The sequence below is a fragment of the Sander vitreus genome, chromosome 1 (assembly GCF_031162955.1).
Source record: "Sander vitreus isolate 19-12246 chromosome 1, sanVit1, whole genome shotgun sequence".
Taxonomy (NCBI): Eukaryota; Metazoa; Chordata; class Actinopteri; order Perciformes; family Percidae; genus Sander; species Sander vitreus.
Genome location: NC_135855.1, coordinates 30,486,886 through 30,503,694, shown reverse-complemented (window position 1 = coordinate 30,503,694; position 16,809 = coordinate 30,486,886). Strand labels below are relative to the sequence as shown.

Here is a 16,809-nt window from a genome sequence, read left to right as displayed (position 1 = left end):
CTACTCACCAGGTAACAATTACATTTGGTAACTGCAGTGCTAAGTGTATTTTACGTGTGGAAGAAGAAGAATAAAAATCATTGCAATACAATCTCGAGCGTGTCACAGTGTGTATCTCTCAGTGTTTAGCCCTTCGCAGCAGAACTATTTTGGACTGCTTACAGCCGCAATAATAAGCCTTTAACATTATCCCACTGCACTGAACACCAATCCCATATTCACATATGTTATAAATAGGTGAATGTATAACCTTTGGTAGCCTACACAATACATTCTCTGTTGATTAGTTGATTACATTTGCCTTCTGGTTGACAGCACAAAGGAGTGAGGAGAATAGAGGACTACTGTGTTTTGTTTTCTCTTTTATTTGAAGATTATTTTCTAGTTGATTACAAAATGTTTTGTATGTGATTGTCAGTGATATGACGGAGGGAGGGGGATAGAGGGAGAGAGGAGGATGGAGAGAGAGAGCAGGATGAGAGAGCGTGGACAAAGAGAGGGACCTGGAAGAACCAGGTGAGAAAGTGGACATATATTGTACGGGGAAAAACACTTAAAATATTCCATTCACATTATATTTACACATGCATTTCATGGATTTTTGCTATATACATCCTATTCCTGTATTGCATAATATTGTTTTGTGGCTCATCATTAAAGTTGGTCTTCTCAGATTTATTGATGTCTTACTTATCATATAATGTAGTTGTTGTATTAGAGTAAATGCTTTTATTATCAGGCCCAGGCTCTTAAGAAAAAGAGATGTTGGATTTTCCCCATCTGGTTCGGAGGCATTATTAGATTAGATTATTCATCATTTAGCTGTATAACCATATCAGTTTCTATCAATGATGTAAATGAAAAAGTTGAAAATTAACAGCAGAAAAAACATGAATAATCCTGTCTAAAAATATGTTAAGGCTTATTTTACCAGTTCAAGGTATGTGCAGGGGCGTAGCTCAAAATTCTGGGCCCTGTAGAAAGGCATTTTCTATGGGCCCCTCCCTGCATCCACAGCTATTCATTCTAGCATCTTTTTGGGCCCTCCTCACATGAGGGCCCTGGGTACTCAGTCCCCTTTTCCCCCCTAGTCCGACACCCCTGGGTATGTGCTGCAATAATCATGCTTTGTAGTTGCCATCTTTTTTCACAGCAGATGCCTTGAATCTGTTGATAGTTTTTCATAATTGCATGTCTCAATCTGTCTATTTCTTTTCCCAAATCTCACCAGAAGTCATGATTTAAGGGTTTAAAAAAAGAAAAACGTACGGGGGCATGCCCCGGACCCCCTAGCTTAACTGCTATCAACTGCTCGTTAGGGGCTGAGCCCCCCCAAAGGTCAGATCCTAGAATCGCCCCTGCTTTTGGGTATAAAATATCATCACTTCATAATTTTATCCTATTAGACATTTGTTATGTTTAGTGTATGAATTCTTGAGTTTTGGCCAAAAAATGTGTTATGTGGGGTCAAAGTGACCTTAGTCTCACATTGCCAGACCTATCTCCACAGCGCTCTGTCAGTGCTGGAGTATAATCTGGCTGCACAAGTTAACATTCTGGGATAGGGAAAAAAAACGTTCTGGCTTCTTTTTATTTCTTTAAACCAATCACAACCATCCTGGGTGGCATTTTTGAAGTAATTCCCTTTAGGCGTTCCTGAGATATCGCGTTCACAAGAACGGGACAGACGGACAACCTGAAAACAGGTTTGCCACCGGCGCGGAGGCATAAAAATGTTGCCTAATTCAACACAAGAAACAATGCCATTCTTTTTTGTATGGTAAGACAAATTCAAATCTGTTTGATTTGTCTTAAAAGCAAATGAAACTGGAGATTTGGGCTATGTTGGTAATGTACGGTCATGTTTGGACCTGTGGGGTAGTATTAAACGTTGTATGCAAAACTATGTTCAAGGCAATGTCTTTAGATGATTCAAACACATTTAAGTATCTTTTTCACTTACTTTATACTTTTTTTTAGTAAGTAAGTAACATAAATACAGACTATATATATATATATACACACACACACACACACTACTGGTCAAAAGTTTGGGGTCACTTAGAAATTTCCATTCCACTCCATTATAGACAGAATACCAGCTGAGATCAGTTGCATTACTTATTTTATTCAGGGCAGCAGTTTTCAGATTACATTATGTGCTTATATAATTGCAAAAGAGTTCTCCAATGTTTTCTCAGTTAGCCTTTTAAAATGATATCAGATTAGTAAACAGTATGTGACTTTGGAACATTGGATGAATGGTTGCTGATTATGGGCAATGTAGATATTGCATTAAAGATCAGCCACCCACTCAGATCAGCTGGTATTCTGTCTATAATGGAGTGGAATGGAAATTTGTGTGACCCCAAACTTTTGAACAGTAGTATAACTTTTGACCATATATATATATATATATATATATATGTCGAGGAGAATAGTGCAGTAAAGGTGTTGGGAATTAAAAGAGGCATTACATAAAATGAACATGCACACAAACACTACATACAATAGTACCTCTGTACAAAAAAAGATTTGTTGCTGTTCTTCAGCTGGCTGCAGCTCTGCTGTGTCTTTGTTGCACCATCACAGCAGTTTCATGTAGCTGCTTCCATGTCTGCGTCATAGCTTTGTTCCTTTCTTCCACAGACAGCGCTCTGCACATGAAAACAATAAATACATGGCATGACTTTACTTAACCTAAACATTTAACTATGAATTGTTTGTGCTTTGTCCTTAGGGTGGGAGTCTACATATCATCTGACTCATCTTTGGAGTACATTTTCAAAAAAGAATTGCACACCACACATTCAGATTATAGCTGCCTGCCTACAGACAAAAAGAATGCAACCTTTGGTGGAGGTAGAGATTGCAGGTTTCCTCTAGATTAACACAGCTCAGTGTGTTTAGTTGTCGTGGAGAGTCTGGAAGTGAAACGACATATTGCTTGATGATGTCAGCCTCTCCAAAACGGAAGATGAAAAGCTGACTCTGGCTTCCTCCTTCAGAAGGACTGCAGCTGTGGTTCTGGTCACCTGCATAAGACATGAAAGCATTTTGTTAAATAGTTCAATTTCTTTTTTTGCATACATATGAAAGTCATACTCTTCTAGAACGTCACCAGTGATTATCCTGCTATTGTGTAATGCAAAACTGAACTAAAATGTGGCTTTGGGTTTACCTTGTATGAACAGAGTCTGCTGTTTGCTGTTCAGAGCATAAACAGGATTGCAGGGTGTGGCAATCAGATGAGTTGTGGGAGGAATCAAGAAGCACACAGTGGTTTTGTTGATGACATCTTGGAGGAACATTTTTCCATTTCTTTGCACCACAAGTGACTAGTTGAGGCAAGAAAAATAAGACAGCAGGACCCAAAGAGTTGAAAATTATAACACTGTAAATTCCTTATTTTATTATGACCTTTGAACCTTTTATCAACAACGTCAGTGTTTCTACCAAACTCTGCAGGAACGGCACTGATGCAGTGACAGTTGGGAGGTCGCCGCTGTCTTTTGGCCTGTAGAGATTTAGGAAATCATGTGTGAAAATGTTTTCTTTGATACATATATAATGGCATTTCATTTGACAGGAAAAAAGTTAGATGCATACATTAAATATGGAAGTATGTCAAACTCAAGCAACCTTTCAGAGAGCTGCACTGTGCAGGATTGTGCCCCTCGTCCTGTAGTGACTGTATGCATTGCTCCACTTTTACACAACACCAAAATATAGACTTTTTCTGCAGTAAAAGTCAGGGAATCATCAGGAGATTCTGGCCAGTAATCCACAAATTGCATCCTAAAGAAGGCACTGTCTGCTGCTGACACCAAGACAACAGACAATGGAGACCCTGAGAGAAGGATAAGAAAATGAGAATCAAACCGGCCATTTATATTGCAAACCTCTAACAGTGTTTAAAAGTGTTGCTGCAGCCTTCAACGATTCATTCTCATTATCGCTTTTCAGTCAAAACTCCAAAATATATCTCACAACTAACTGAGACGAAGAGCTCGAATAAATTCTATGAATCATGGAAGTGTGAAAGTAGAAATATTTAGGATTTGCTCACCAGACTGCCTGTCCCACACACACGCCAAAGCATCATCAAGCCCAAGAGCTATGTAACGGGTGCATTTACTAACAGCAGAGCAAAGGATTTCCTTTGCATTTGGCCACAACACATCTGGCATGGGTTCCACATCTGCTTCAAAAAGAGAAGGGTCAAAACCAGAAATGTATGCCAATTACCACCTCTAGGACAAATGAAAAAGTAAATTAGATGTGAGCTATTAACAGCAAGCCAGATTCATCACTGAACAAATAAATATCCTACCTGGTTTGTTCTTTGGTGCTTTTTGCAGCAAAAACTGAAGAAGATGATGGCTGCCACCCCACCACACACAGAACGCAACAGGTAATCCATCTGAGAAAAGGTTAGAGATTAAAGATGACATTAATAGGAGCATGGCAACTACTTTTGGCACATCTTTTAGTGTAAAGGGCTTTGAAACAGTACTAGCCAATCATAGAAAATTCACATATTCAACACGCACATTTCAAATACTGGAAAACTAAGCTAAACCCTCCGCCCCTCTCCATTACAAACCTGGCTGAGACTTTGCTTTACTGTCACCAGGAAACTGACCACAAGGCAGAAGAAAGTGCTGGGTGCAACGTCTGAAAAAGATTCCATGTAACTGATATGACAGAAGAAAAGGGCTGAGCATCTGCATGCATTTTAATGGTTTACATAATTTCCAGGCGATATTACCAATGGTACAATTTTGGTTTCAGAGGAGTCAGGGGTCCTAACTAAGCCCGACCAAAATATAAAAAGAAACTTAAAAGGCTAAAAAATATTTCATGCCAAGACTTCAATCAAAGACAATGTATTAGAGGTATACAATCTACAACAGAGCTCAGCTGTGAAATGCTGATTGTACTATATGTGTGTAAACTTTATCGTACCTTGGGCTTTCATCAGTTTCCTTTGTTTTTCCTGCACTTGTATCAAAAGACTGCTCCTCCCATTGACGACTGCTGCTGGTGTCTACATCCAGAGCCAAACAGTGCGTAAAAAAGTCTGTCATTTGCAGCACCTTAAGGGGATCATCTAATGCCGTCCCTGCAAAACATCAGAAACATGCTGGGATATTGATTCTTACCTGGAATGTGTGCTCATGCTTATTGTTAATTATATTTGTAACAGCAATAACATAAATTACTTTTGGGACACTTCAGTCATTAAAACAAGAGATACATTATGCAATCACAGACAGAGATACATACGGGCAAACACCTCTGCATCAGTTACACATACCCACAATGCGCATACACAAAATGGATTTCTGTTCTGTTCAATCAACCAACCACACAATGGTTACATACATTGCTGTTCTAGATTCAGTTATACCTGCTGGAATTTTGGGTGGCTTGATTTTAATCACCATTGCAACTGGAGACAATTTCACATCCAGATCTCCGGATAGGTTTGGGTCCTGAGGATAAAAAAATTAATTCTTTTTTTTCTTTTTCTAAAAATAACAAAAAATGTAAAGTTATTGAAGTTGTAATTCAATGACATATTTGTATGTATCTGACAGCAGTTAAAATAGCATACATTCAATTTAAAACTAGGAATCCCCAAAAAACAGTGGATACACTATCAATGTTCAAACCAGCCTACCAATCAAATTCTGTACCTACCTGTTTTTCTCTCTCTCTCTTGTCTAACTCTTTCAGCCATGCTTCTGAGGGAAAGTGGTAGACCTCGAGCCAAACAATACTGTTACCTGGTAGAGATGTGAAAGCCATGTGAATCACTATTTGAATGTGAAGTTTTTAAAATCACATAATAAAAATAGCTCAGACTCAGAGTAAAGTCACTACTTACAGCTGATTGACGCAGCTCCATAATCTCCCCCTTCAGACAGTTCAAATGTCAAGCAAATGCTCCTTCTGTTGATATTTTCCTGATATTGAAATGATTATTTTGAATCTGTTATTCTTCACTTTTGTTTTAAAAGGAATTACATAAATTCAAAAGTGAATATACACAACCTTTTTCAAAACAAAGAGAGATAAAACTGCTTGATTTATCCTCAACAAATTTTCTTGTGGCGAAAGAAGAAATTAAGATTTCTCCTGTATTTTTTTCTTTTTTAAGTACAAAAGAATTGGTGGTGGACAAACAGTCCAAGGTGTACAAGGTGTATCTGGAGAAATTACACTGACAATACGCACCATGATGTTAATAACACTGAGGAGGTGAATGCCTTCACGGTGATATGCAAAGACTCTGGCAACACCTGTAGTGGAAGATGATAACAGCTGATGTCAGTATGACGGTGAATCCAGTTTGAACCTTCCTTTCCTCTAATTAACAGGTATTATTGTCTCAGTGCAGTTCAGTAATAATTCATGACGTCAACATCAAGCTAGAGCAGGGGTCTTCAATGTTTTTTAAACCAAGGACCCCTTAACTGAAAAAGAGACGGAGCAGGGACCGCTCTACGACATATTGTATAAAATGAAGTTGCATATTAAACTAGGCCTATAATAATGGACAGGGCGGCCTAAAGCCTTTATACATGCCTTTTTTGCATAGAATACTAAGATATTAAAATAATTTTTGGCGTGATTTTATAAATTATCTCTTTATGTTACACTGTGTATGTTTCAATGTGGATGGCTATCTTATTGACTACAATATAGGCCAGTAAGCCTATCATCATTGGGGATTTATATTTGCTAATAATATGTTGGATTCATGTTATGACATTTCAATTTTGAAAAAAACTTTCAAAAATAAACAATAATTTGGAGGCCCCCCTGCAGTGACTCTGAGGACCCCCTAGGGGTCCCAGAGCCCCTGTTGAAGATCTCTGAGCTAGAGCATTTCAAGTGTACACATTATAATAAATCTGTATTTGTTAATTTGCAAAAATCTGACTATCTACATGGTTAATGCAGGAGAGGATGAATGAGAGATGCGTACTACCCACCCATATCATCAATGGTGCCAAGCAGATAGGCTCTCTCAGCCATTCTGGTCATTTGAATAGATGTTATTTCCAGTGTGTCCTGCAGCCACTCTGCAGCACAGATCAGAGAAGATGCACACCACACAGACAAGCCCTGGGAGTGACCCAGGCTGAGGTACTTGCCGTCTTCCGAGCACGCCAAGCAGTTGGTGCTCTCTGGAAGCTAATGGATAAGTCACAGCGAAAAAATGAATACCCACATTTCCTTTGGAAAACACTAATCTTTTTATTCAGTAGCCTATTTATTGTCATTAGTAGATTAAAAAGCAAGGGCTTTGTGTGCCTGTAGATCCCTTTTGGACATTATTATTGTGCTAGGGGTGAACATATTATACAGTTTAGAAAGGGTTTTGGCAGATGGTTTGTCAAGTATGTTATGTTTAACATGAATTCCTTTCCAGAAATAACCCAATAACTTTAAACTCCCCATCTGTACCTGTGTTGCACCGTACAGTTCCAAACTAGGCGTTTTCATTCTGGATGTTTCTGTTTTGCAAGCTGCCTCCATATATGGGTCTTGGGTACCTTCTCTGGTGTACATGGACATCCTACGAATACAAAATAAATACAAACATGTATACAACGTATTCTGTTTTGAATTTTGTATTTTCAATGGTGTTTTCAAGAGATCATGGTAATCTACAGGAGTTATCATTAATACTCTACGAAAAGATTGCACACACTTCCCCCCCCTTGTCTCAAGTTATGTCTAACCATGCAGATGTATATGCAGTGGTGGAAGAAGAAAAAGTACTGTAATCTTTTAGTTAAGTAGCTAAAGGATCAGTTCCATGTAATAAAAAATACCCCATCACAAGGAAAGGTTCAGCATTCATACCAAGGACAGATAACAATTATTATCTAAACTATTAAAATTCATACATTCATCATACAGAATTGTCCTTTTAAGAGTGTTACATTATATATTGAATTACCAATTACTGATGCATTAACGTGTAGGAAGTATTTTAATGTTGAGCTCCTAACTGCTTTGTAGTCTCATCTGTAAAAAACACATTTTGTAAGACGATCATGTGTTTTGTAAAGTGTGACTCTGCATAGTTATTAGTTGTCAACTGAACATATTTGGAATAAAATCTGCAACATTTGCCTCTGAAATGTAGTGAAGTAAAAGTATAAAGCAGCATGAAATAGATATAACGTTATTAGAGTAAAGTAACGTTAAATCAAAACTTTACAGAACTGTCCAAAAATTACAGTAAGTAGCTAGCTAGCTAACGTTACTTAACTAAATGTAGCCTACTCAGTTAGCTACACCACTGTAAATAGCTAGCTATATATCTAAAGCTTACAAAGTAATTATAAACTCATGTGGGGGTAACACAGACACAAAGTCCATGTCGATGCATAATTACAATATAACGTTAACTTAGCTACATGTAACGTTACTGTCTGGGTCTTGTTGAGAAAGAGGGTATTTTATTAGCCAAATTAGCAATTTAGCACTAACACTGCAGAACGGAAAGAATAACTCACATTGTGTCATAGTGACATTTAGTTAGCTGTGATTTAAAACATATCACCTCGAGGCTCGAAATGTCATTTCATTTCATTTTATATAAGCTACAAGCCAGCCAGCGGTCTTACCTTGGAGGGTGATAAGTGTATCACGGTCGTCATGACAACTGTTGCCGTGTCTCTGTAGGTCTGCGGAGCACCCAGTGGAGTCGGCTAAAGCTCCACTTCACTTTAGGGTTATTTTTGAGAGTAGAACAGTGTTGTATCATATGTGGTACAATTTGAGTAGTTTGTGTTTTAATAGGCTATACACATTTTCTTTCATTAAAAGCTCCGAAACTCATTTATTTTTAAGAGGACTATCTTTCAAACAGTAAAGGAGACAGGATATAAGTATTTTGAGTGGGTACCATTCTCTGATAAGTCACATATAGTCCCTTTATAAAGGGTTTATACATTGTAAGTAGTTTATTAATGGTTAATAAAAGTAAATCATGAATAGAATCTTTAAAGCTCCCACATTATGCTAATTTCCATACTTGTATTTTGGGTTTCTACTAGAACATCCCTTAAATTGGGTCATACCTTATAAATGTTGGGTTTCAGGGTTTCTAAGAAGCCATCAAGTTAGTTAGCAGTTATACAAGTTCATTATTGGGTAATGAATGAATTATAATCCAGATATTCATGACGATTACGACATGACGAATGCAGACAAACATCAAAGTCCAGTATATTTGCAGACGACACAGCTGAACAATGTTGTGATTACAGAAAACATGGATGATGATGATCAGTGAATGATGCCAATTACCTGCATAGAAAATCCAAAGAGCAAGGCTTGTAACACAATAAAATCATGTATTTATTTGAAATTTGAACAACAGGAAAAGAGAAAGTATTTGTAAATTACAAGTCATAATGCATACCCTCTTCTCTGACTCCTCTGTGACAAAGACAAGGCTTTCCCCTCAGCAGGTATGTACAGTAGTACAGAAAAACATACTGTGCAGTACACACTAGTGCCTTGTAAATATTCAGCACCAGTACAAAAAACAAAACACCTTATGAACTTTGTTTTTGTAGCTTGCGATTAAGACTTGCACAGATAAATAAAATCCATTTAGTGATTTTGAAAGAAATATTCTGTCTTCCAGACCAGGGATTCTGGACAAAACTTAATAACCCACAGATAATTATGGTTTTCAATCAACCACCTGACACGATTATACTTTCCTCCCCTCCTGAAACCTATTAATTACCTGAAAGTGATTGAGTATTGTTATTTTTTGTGCTTGAAATATATCAGAAATCACTGTAGACAGTCTTCCAATCAAAATGCCCCAAGTGCTCAGAGCTGAGTCAGACTTGATGTCAATAGGAATATCAGCTGCAGAATAAACCAAAGTGGTATTCCTAATGATAAATACCTGACTGTATATCTCAATCATGATTATGAAAAACAAGAGTACCAGAAGGATTCCAAATGCAACTGATGAGTAATCTATGCCGTCATAGCCCATCTGTGCATGGAACCATTTAAACATTTATTTCAGAAAGTAATATCCAAATGTGTGAGAAAGCCACCGTTGGCATTCATTTAAACAGCAACATTGACAGGTTTAAATCTAACAGCTAACAGTTAGATAAGGCAGATAACAGATGTAAGTGGATAACCACTCCTTGTTGATATGGGCAGTTTGAAAATGTTGTCCTAGAAAAGTGTAATCTTAAGGCTTGACTTGACTGCGTGATGACATTCAGTACAAAAACTGTTACCACGAAGAAAAATTACAATCTGAATGGAATTTTTTACTAGCCTGTTGTCCCAGACTGGGTTTAGTGCAAAAACCAAAATGGGCACCGATTATTAACTGGAAACTGAAGGACAATAACCTCCCAGGCTAAAATAGTACCACAACTGGTTATAATGCAGCAAATTTACACTTTTACCAATATGGCAAATATTTCCCTAAAGACCAAATAGCTAGGGCTGTTTCATTCACTGCACAATACAAAGTTCCCAATTTAGTGTAGTCCCCCATTTTGTAGTGCTGCTGGAATTCCCAAAAATAATCCAACAATGCAATACAATGTGAATGCAATACTTTTTTTCTTTATAGTGAATTAGCGAACAATTTCAGACACAGCTCAAGTGTTGGATAAAGTGGCTGCTAACCTCCCCGTTTTCAGAATTAATATTTAGAGGACCCTGGGGCAGATTTAACCTATTTACTCTCCACATATAGTGACAAAACATTATGTTAGGGAAACTGTTGGATCTGCTCACAACCTCCCCCAGCTACTTGGAACAAACAAAACACTTTGATCTAACCAGACCTGATGCTTCAAACTGAGGAGACAACAACAACAACACAGAACAGAGGAAGGTGGCTTAAAATAAATACATCAGTAGTTCTGAGGAAGAAAAAAAGAGAGAAAGATACTTCTTTCCAGTAGGTTAGAATACTTTAAACTACACTTTGTGCCTGATTAACAATGTCAGTAATATCTTTGGGAAGGAAAATCGTCTTTCCTCACCAAATTATTGCAACAGCCATCAAGGCCAAGCATTTTGGTCCTTTTACCAGTCACTCAAAAGAAAGAGGTGTGGTGAATAAATACTTAAGTATCCACATCACATTAAGTAAACACAAGTGCATTTGGGAGACAGCATATACCTCAATCTTAACATATCAAACCATTTAAATATTTTCTTTTTTTTTCCTCATTGGAATCAGCTGCTTTTAAAATGTTAAGCATGTTAAGAATTAGATTTTAGTATTGCATTAAGTCAGGACCACATGCTCCACTCAAGAAACAAGCTAATCAGATCATTGGTGAACAGTACGACCCCCTTACTGGCTGTATGTAAAAAATATCTTTTTAACCGAGTCATAAAAATATGGTTTTCTGCCAGAGGGGTGAAATTATTTCACTTGTTTCCTATACATTATCAACTACTTTTTTAGATTTTTGTTAAAAAATCAAGTTTATCTTGTAATATCTTGATGCCAATGCAGCAATTGCTTTAGAACTAGTCTTGCTTCAAGTTAAAGCTTTAGTGTGTAACTTTTTTTATATTAATGACATTGACATGACAATTACATTCAAGCCATTGCCAAATGAGTCATTACAAAGCTAATTAAGACTATCCGCGCCACACAACTCTCTGTATTTCTCAGTATGGCTATATTCAGAAACTGGTGATAATTACCTCTTCTAAAGAGTCCATCATGTTTTTTTAAACCTCTGTGTCGTCCTTGGCTACTAGCAACTGCGTGGATGGGGGGTGGGGGTGGTGCGAGATGGCTTGCATCATGTGAATGTGCCGACAGTTTTGTTGTTGCTACTTAGAATTCCTCATGGGGAAGACAGAAACTACGCACTACAGCTTTAAATGCCTGAAACATGAAGGGAAACTGCACTGGGAACAAGTGGAATTATTTCACACCATTTATGAAAGCTGATAAAATTACTTTCAACAGCTGATAAATTACTTTAAAACTTTTGGGGTTTTTTTTGCACTGGGCTACTTCATCATGTAAGAGGCAACTTTAATATGGAATTAAATAGCACACTGCAGTTTTAATTTTTTAAAAGGGAAAGGGGAGTCTTGCCAGGAGCAATGTTTGACTTAATGTTTTGAAATAAGTTAAAAGTCATATCTGCTACCTTTTACATATGTCCATCAAAATGGTTACAAGGACACTGGTTTTGAAGATGCTGGCAAAGACTATAAGGGTTTTGTCTGTCGTGGCAATTGAATGATGTGCACAGATGCTTTCCAAGATCTAATTTCTTTGCCTCTCCCTTGGAATTTTGGCATCTCTGAAGAAATTAGATCTTCAAAACAAATAGACCTACAAATACCAGAGTGAAATCTGCTACTGATTTATATCATTGGTGCTCACAGCATTACCTGTGGTCCCAACAGAGGCAGTCCTTGTTGATGTCCGTTGCATCCAAAACCTTTTATATTACTCTCAGGTAAAAACGCTCTGTTTGAAACCTATGTCATTTATGCAAAGAAGGGGGTTCCATTTAAAAAAAAAAAAAATCTGATAAAGGGGACAGCCAATGCTATGAAGAAGCCTGAGATACATCATAGTCACTGATGAGCTGTTTGATGTAGGACAGTTTCTCATGGAGATATTCACAGCGTTTCTTCTCTTCCCTGTAGCCTGGGAACTTCTGTGGAGGGAAAGGAGAAAGTGTTTTTAAAAAAGGTTTTCACACTATTTGCAAAATGATTTATTTTTAACCAGCAACAGTTTGCCCCTTATCCAAGTGATGGATAATACTCAAGGATGAGAAACCTATTCTTTATGAGAACTGAAAAAGCATCAGTTCACTCATTACTTTTTAGTATACATCTCCACAGCTTTCTGCTGTTTAGCACTGATTCAGCACTATCATCACCACCACCACACAATGTTAGTCCAACTATTCAGACTTCGCATATATATTGTCAGTAGTCTCACATTGCCAGACCTCCCTCCACAGCGCCGCGGAGGAGGGTCTGGCTAGTCCACACAGCATTCTGGGATGGGAGAATGGATTGGCATTTCTTTAAACCAATCACAATCGTCTTGGGCGGTGCTAAGCGCCGGACGGAACCATGGTGCCACTGCAAAATAGCCTCGGGAAGAAACTTGTTTCGGTGGAACGTGTATGTTCAAAGGTTGTTTTAGTCGTGCAACAGAAAACTCAGATTGGACAGATAGTCTAGCTAGCTGTCTGGATTTACCCTGCAGAGATCTGAGGAGCAGTTAACCACAGTCCTCCTAAATCGACCGGAGCTTAAAATTACACAAAGCAGAAGGTAATGGACATCCGGCCGAAAAACAGCGGAATTTCCAGTAGAACGAGAGCAATCCCGGAAGTGGAACATCGTGGATATACTTTAGTCTATATTGTCAGTAATGTTGTGACTGTCTTAAATTTAACATGACTGTATAGCTAATATGATTGCATGCTTTACATAAGAACTACTTTTCATAAAACTGGCTTTCATTTGCTTTGATCTCTTTCAAGTCCATTTTTCTGCAACTTGAAAGTCAAGTTACTAACGCAACAGAATGTAGATCTAAGGGAATATTGGCAGCACACTGAAGCTGAGAGCAGGGCTGTGTGAGGGTCCAACTAAATGGAGAACACAACAATGAAAAAGAAAGCTTGAACCGTTCAGATCTTAGATTTATCTGAGGTCAAGATGTGTTGAAAGAATGGCCATACTTCAAATTATTTTTAAGTAGTCCTTGAGCATTATGTCTGGCTTTTCAATGAGCACTGATTAAAAAGGGGAGTTATGTTTGCACAGTACATAGGTTCAGTAGATGATTGGCGCTGTATACAATTATTGGGGTCCTGCTGAAAGTAATCACTCAAGGATTCGGCTTAAATAACATGCAGGTCTCTTCAAATCAAACATCATAACTTAAACCATTTACATGTTTGACTTACCTTTCGATACTTGTTGTACTTTTCTAGTATTTGCTCTTCCATTATCTAAATAGTACAAAACACAAATCATTAAATTGTATTACAAAAATAATTTCTGCTGCATAAAAGAGTGCCTTAGCATGTATTGCATGTATCAGATCAGATCTGGTTGAATGTATGTACCTTATATTCTTGTGTGCCAGGAGACAAGCTTTTGATCTTGGATCCTAGCTGAACAAACATGTGAGTTATGGTGGCGATCCGGGAGTGGAGGTCTTTGTATTCATCATATTCTGCACAGAAATCCTCCTGGTATCTCTCACGCTGCTCCAAACTCATGATGGTGCCGTATGTGCTACAAGGAGAGGAACAAAGACAATTATATTTTTGTATATGTATTTTTGTTTTCTGAAAGAAGCCATTTCCTCAAATGTTCTATTAGTGTAGTATCTCTTCTTGACACAAGATGGGAGCATAAGAACACAGATGAGGATAAAGATCCATCACCATTGGAGCCAATTCTTTATTGAATGTTTCAGTAGAACCAGTTATATAACCATATATGTAAATAACAGCAATAAATACAAAGAAAAAACTAAATCAGTCACTGTAAATTCTGGTAGCTGAAAACAATTCCTCGTGAATGAGGAAAAAATAGCAAACACGCGGTTGAAAATGGGATAGTTTCGATAAAATGTTAAATGTGCAGGTTTACACCCACTGTTTGTTTTCAACACATATTTTAACAGCCACTATATCTTAAATGTGTTAAAAATAAAACTATGCCAAGTGATCGCAACAAAATGATGTCAAAACATGTTTACACTCACAGCACATAATCTGGCTTCTCCTCAGAGGCCACAGCATTTGTGATTTCAGGATCTGGAATTAAAACACAGGATAAAGAAAATTACATTAGCTTCAGTTAAGTCAATACAGTCATCTATATGACACTTTGTCATTGTCTGAATGTTAGGCAACGTGTTTTTGTTTTGCAAAATGCAGCATTAGTGTGTGTGTGTGTGTGTGTGTGTGTGTGTGTGTGTGTGTGTGTGTGTGTGTGTGTGTGTGTGTGCGCGTGCAGACAAGCTAAGAGCGTGTGGGTATCAGGAGACATGTCAGCTTAGAGACGCAAAGCACTGCTCGGGCTGTTGTTGAGTCAATCAGCCACATAACACACTGAGGTATCAAGAGAATGAGCTTAAGGGAGCAAACATGGTCATGCTTATGAGATAATACTTTATATGCTTATGAGATAATAATTTATAAATGCACCAATGGGCTGCTGGACAAACGGTCACCCAGAGAGACCTTACACATAATCACCACTGGTCATCAGTTAAAAGTCTGTGTGGTTAACCTGTTATTTTGAAGGCAAGTATAAAGGATAAACAATTGCTCAACAGTGTTTGGAGATGGGGCTACTGCCATGTAATAGATGTAATATTCAAATAAAAATAGTCAGCGAAGCATTAAGTGTTATATGAATGATCGTGGAATATAAAATGTGGTTACAATCTATCAACACTCCTCTTGAGCAATGTGTTGGTTTCAGCTTGTGATCACACGGTATAAAAGAATATCAGTCACAAGAAAAGTCTACGTAAAAAAACCTTACTGTCAAGTTTGTCCGGGTTCTGCTTGAGATCAGGACTCGTCTCTAACCATTCACTGCCCTTGTTGTCCTTTAACCACTCCCGCTCCTTGTCTTTGTGCTTTTTTGATTTCTTCTTCCTGTGCTGGCTGTTGGCGAGCTGCTGGTAAGCGCAGTCAGAGTCACCCTGTGGTGGCTGGTGGTTGCTTCCTTTGGGTTCTTGCTCTCTGCTCTCTGAGACAGGTGTGTCAGAGGTGCTAGACAGTTTGTGCATTACTGGAAAGCCATTGTGGTCCCCTGGTAAGCCATTTTGGTTACCAGTATGGTTACTTGTCCGTTGAAACTCAGTCTTTGTGTGGAAACTGGGGTTAAGGGTAGGAGCTGCAATTTCATGTCCTTTATTGTTTAAGAGTCCATTTACTGTGGTTGGCTGTTGCAACCTCTGGTCTGCAAGTCTTTGTCTTTTAACAGCTAGCCTTTCCAGTGAGTCAAAAGGCACGGGACGTTTCTGAGAAAGGAAGAAGAAAAAAGAAAAAAAAAGAGAAATAAACCTAAACATAAATATTTCTGTACTAAAACCACACCTAACTTGTCAATCATACTAAACACCATTCACAACATTTACTTTAACTGACTTCACTTGTACAATGTCAGTAGTCCTTCAAAATCCAACAAGCCGAAGACAATATATACTTATTTACATAAACATGCATAGAAAACATATTACACACAGTATGATAAAAAAAAAGCACCGTTAAAAACAGAGTGGTCCCTTTCACATGTTTAAAGTGTGCTAAAAAATATAATGGCCATTTACCACTGCATGCATTTTTGCTGTGCTGTGACATAGTGTCGTATCTTCTGAGGCCTTCAGCATAGACACATTTGCTTGAGGATTTCTTGATTGGTGGCTGATGTGTGGCTGCAACTTCCTGTTTAACAGAAAGAAATAACAAGACATTTTGCAGATGAGACAAAAAAATATTACCAACGTGGAATTTAGAAAGATTCAACTTTAACTGGAATCACTGCAAAGTTACAGTATGTGGATTTACAGGAGAACTAATAATGTTGAGCATTAACATTAAACAGATTTTTGGTTTCTGATTCTGATTTCTGTACAAGTGAAAACATTGTGTGTGTGTGTGTGTGTGTGTGTGTGTGTGTGTGTGTGTGTGTGTGTGTGTGTGTATATATATATATATATATATATATATATATATATATATATAAATATCATTAAAAAAA

At 37.7% G+C, this 16,809-nt stretch overlaps 2 protein-coding genes across 2 annotated transcripts in view; both read right to left on the bottom strand.

Moving 5' to 3' along the window:
* Positions 1 to 2,509: 2,509 nt before the first annotated feature.
* wdr93 (WD repeat domain 93) lies at positions 2,510 to 7,590 on the bottom strand. Its single transcript, XM_078257979.1, has 15 exons — positions 7,480 to 7,590; positions 7,005 to 7,206; positions 6,244 to 6,308; positions 5,894 to 5,972; positions 5,707 to 5,792; positions 5,414 to 5,498; positions 4,969 to 5,125; positions 4,607 to 4,677; positions 4,334 to 4,423; positions 4,070 to 4,201; positions 3,643 to 3,850; positions 3,457 to 3,517; positions 3,182 to 3,338; positions 2,852 to 3,035; positions 2,510 to 2,657 (listed from the first exon to the last, which is right to left on the bottom strand). The coding sequence occupies exons 1-15, from the start codon at positions 7,588 to 7,590 to the stop codon at positions 2,549 to 2,551; spliced, it is 1,797 nt and encodes a 598-aa protein (XP_078114105.1). The 3' UTR covers positions 2,510 to 2,548.
* Positions 7,591 to 9,369: 1,779 nt separating this feature from the next.
* The window catches only part of LOC144519256 (RNA polymerase II elongation factor ELL2-like), a 28,445-nt gene continuing 21,005 nt past the window's right edge, over positions 9,370 to 16,809 (bottom strand). The window contains exons 7-12 of the mRNA XM_078252271.1: positions 16,379 to 16,493; positions 15,586 to 16,069; positions 14,798 to 14,849; positions 14,151 to 14,322; positions 13,989 to 14,033; positions 9,370 to 12,716 (exon numbers count right to left, since the gene is read on the bottom strand). Of these exons, the coding sequence (XP_078108397.1) occupies positions 12,606 to 12,716; positions 13,989 to 14,033; positions 14,151 to 14,322; positions 14,798 to 14,849; positions 15,586 to 16,069; positions 16,379 to 16,493 (979 nt within the window). The 3' untranslated portion in view covers positions 9,370 to 12,605. The remainder of the gene's footprint in view (positions 12,717 to 13,988; positions 14,034 to 14,150; positions 14,323 to 14,797; positions 14,850 to 15,585; positions 16,070 to 16,378; positions 16,494 to 16,809) is intronic.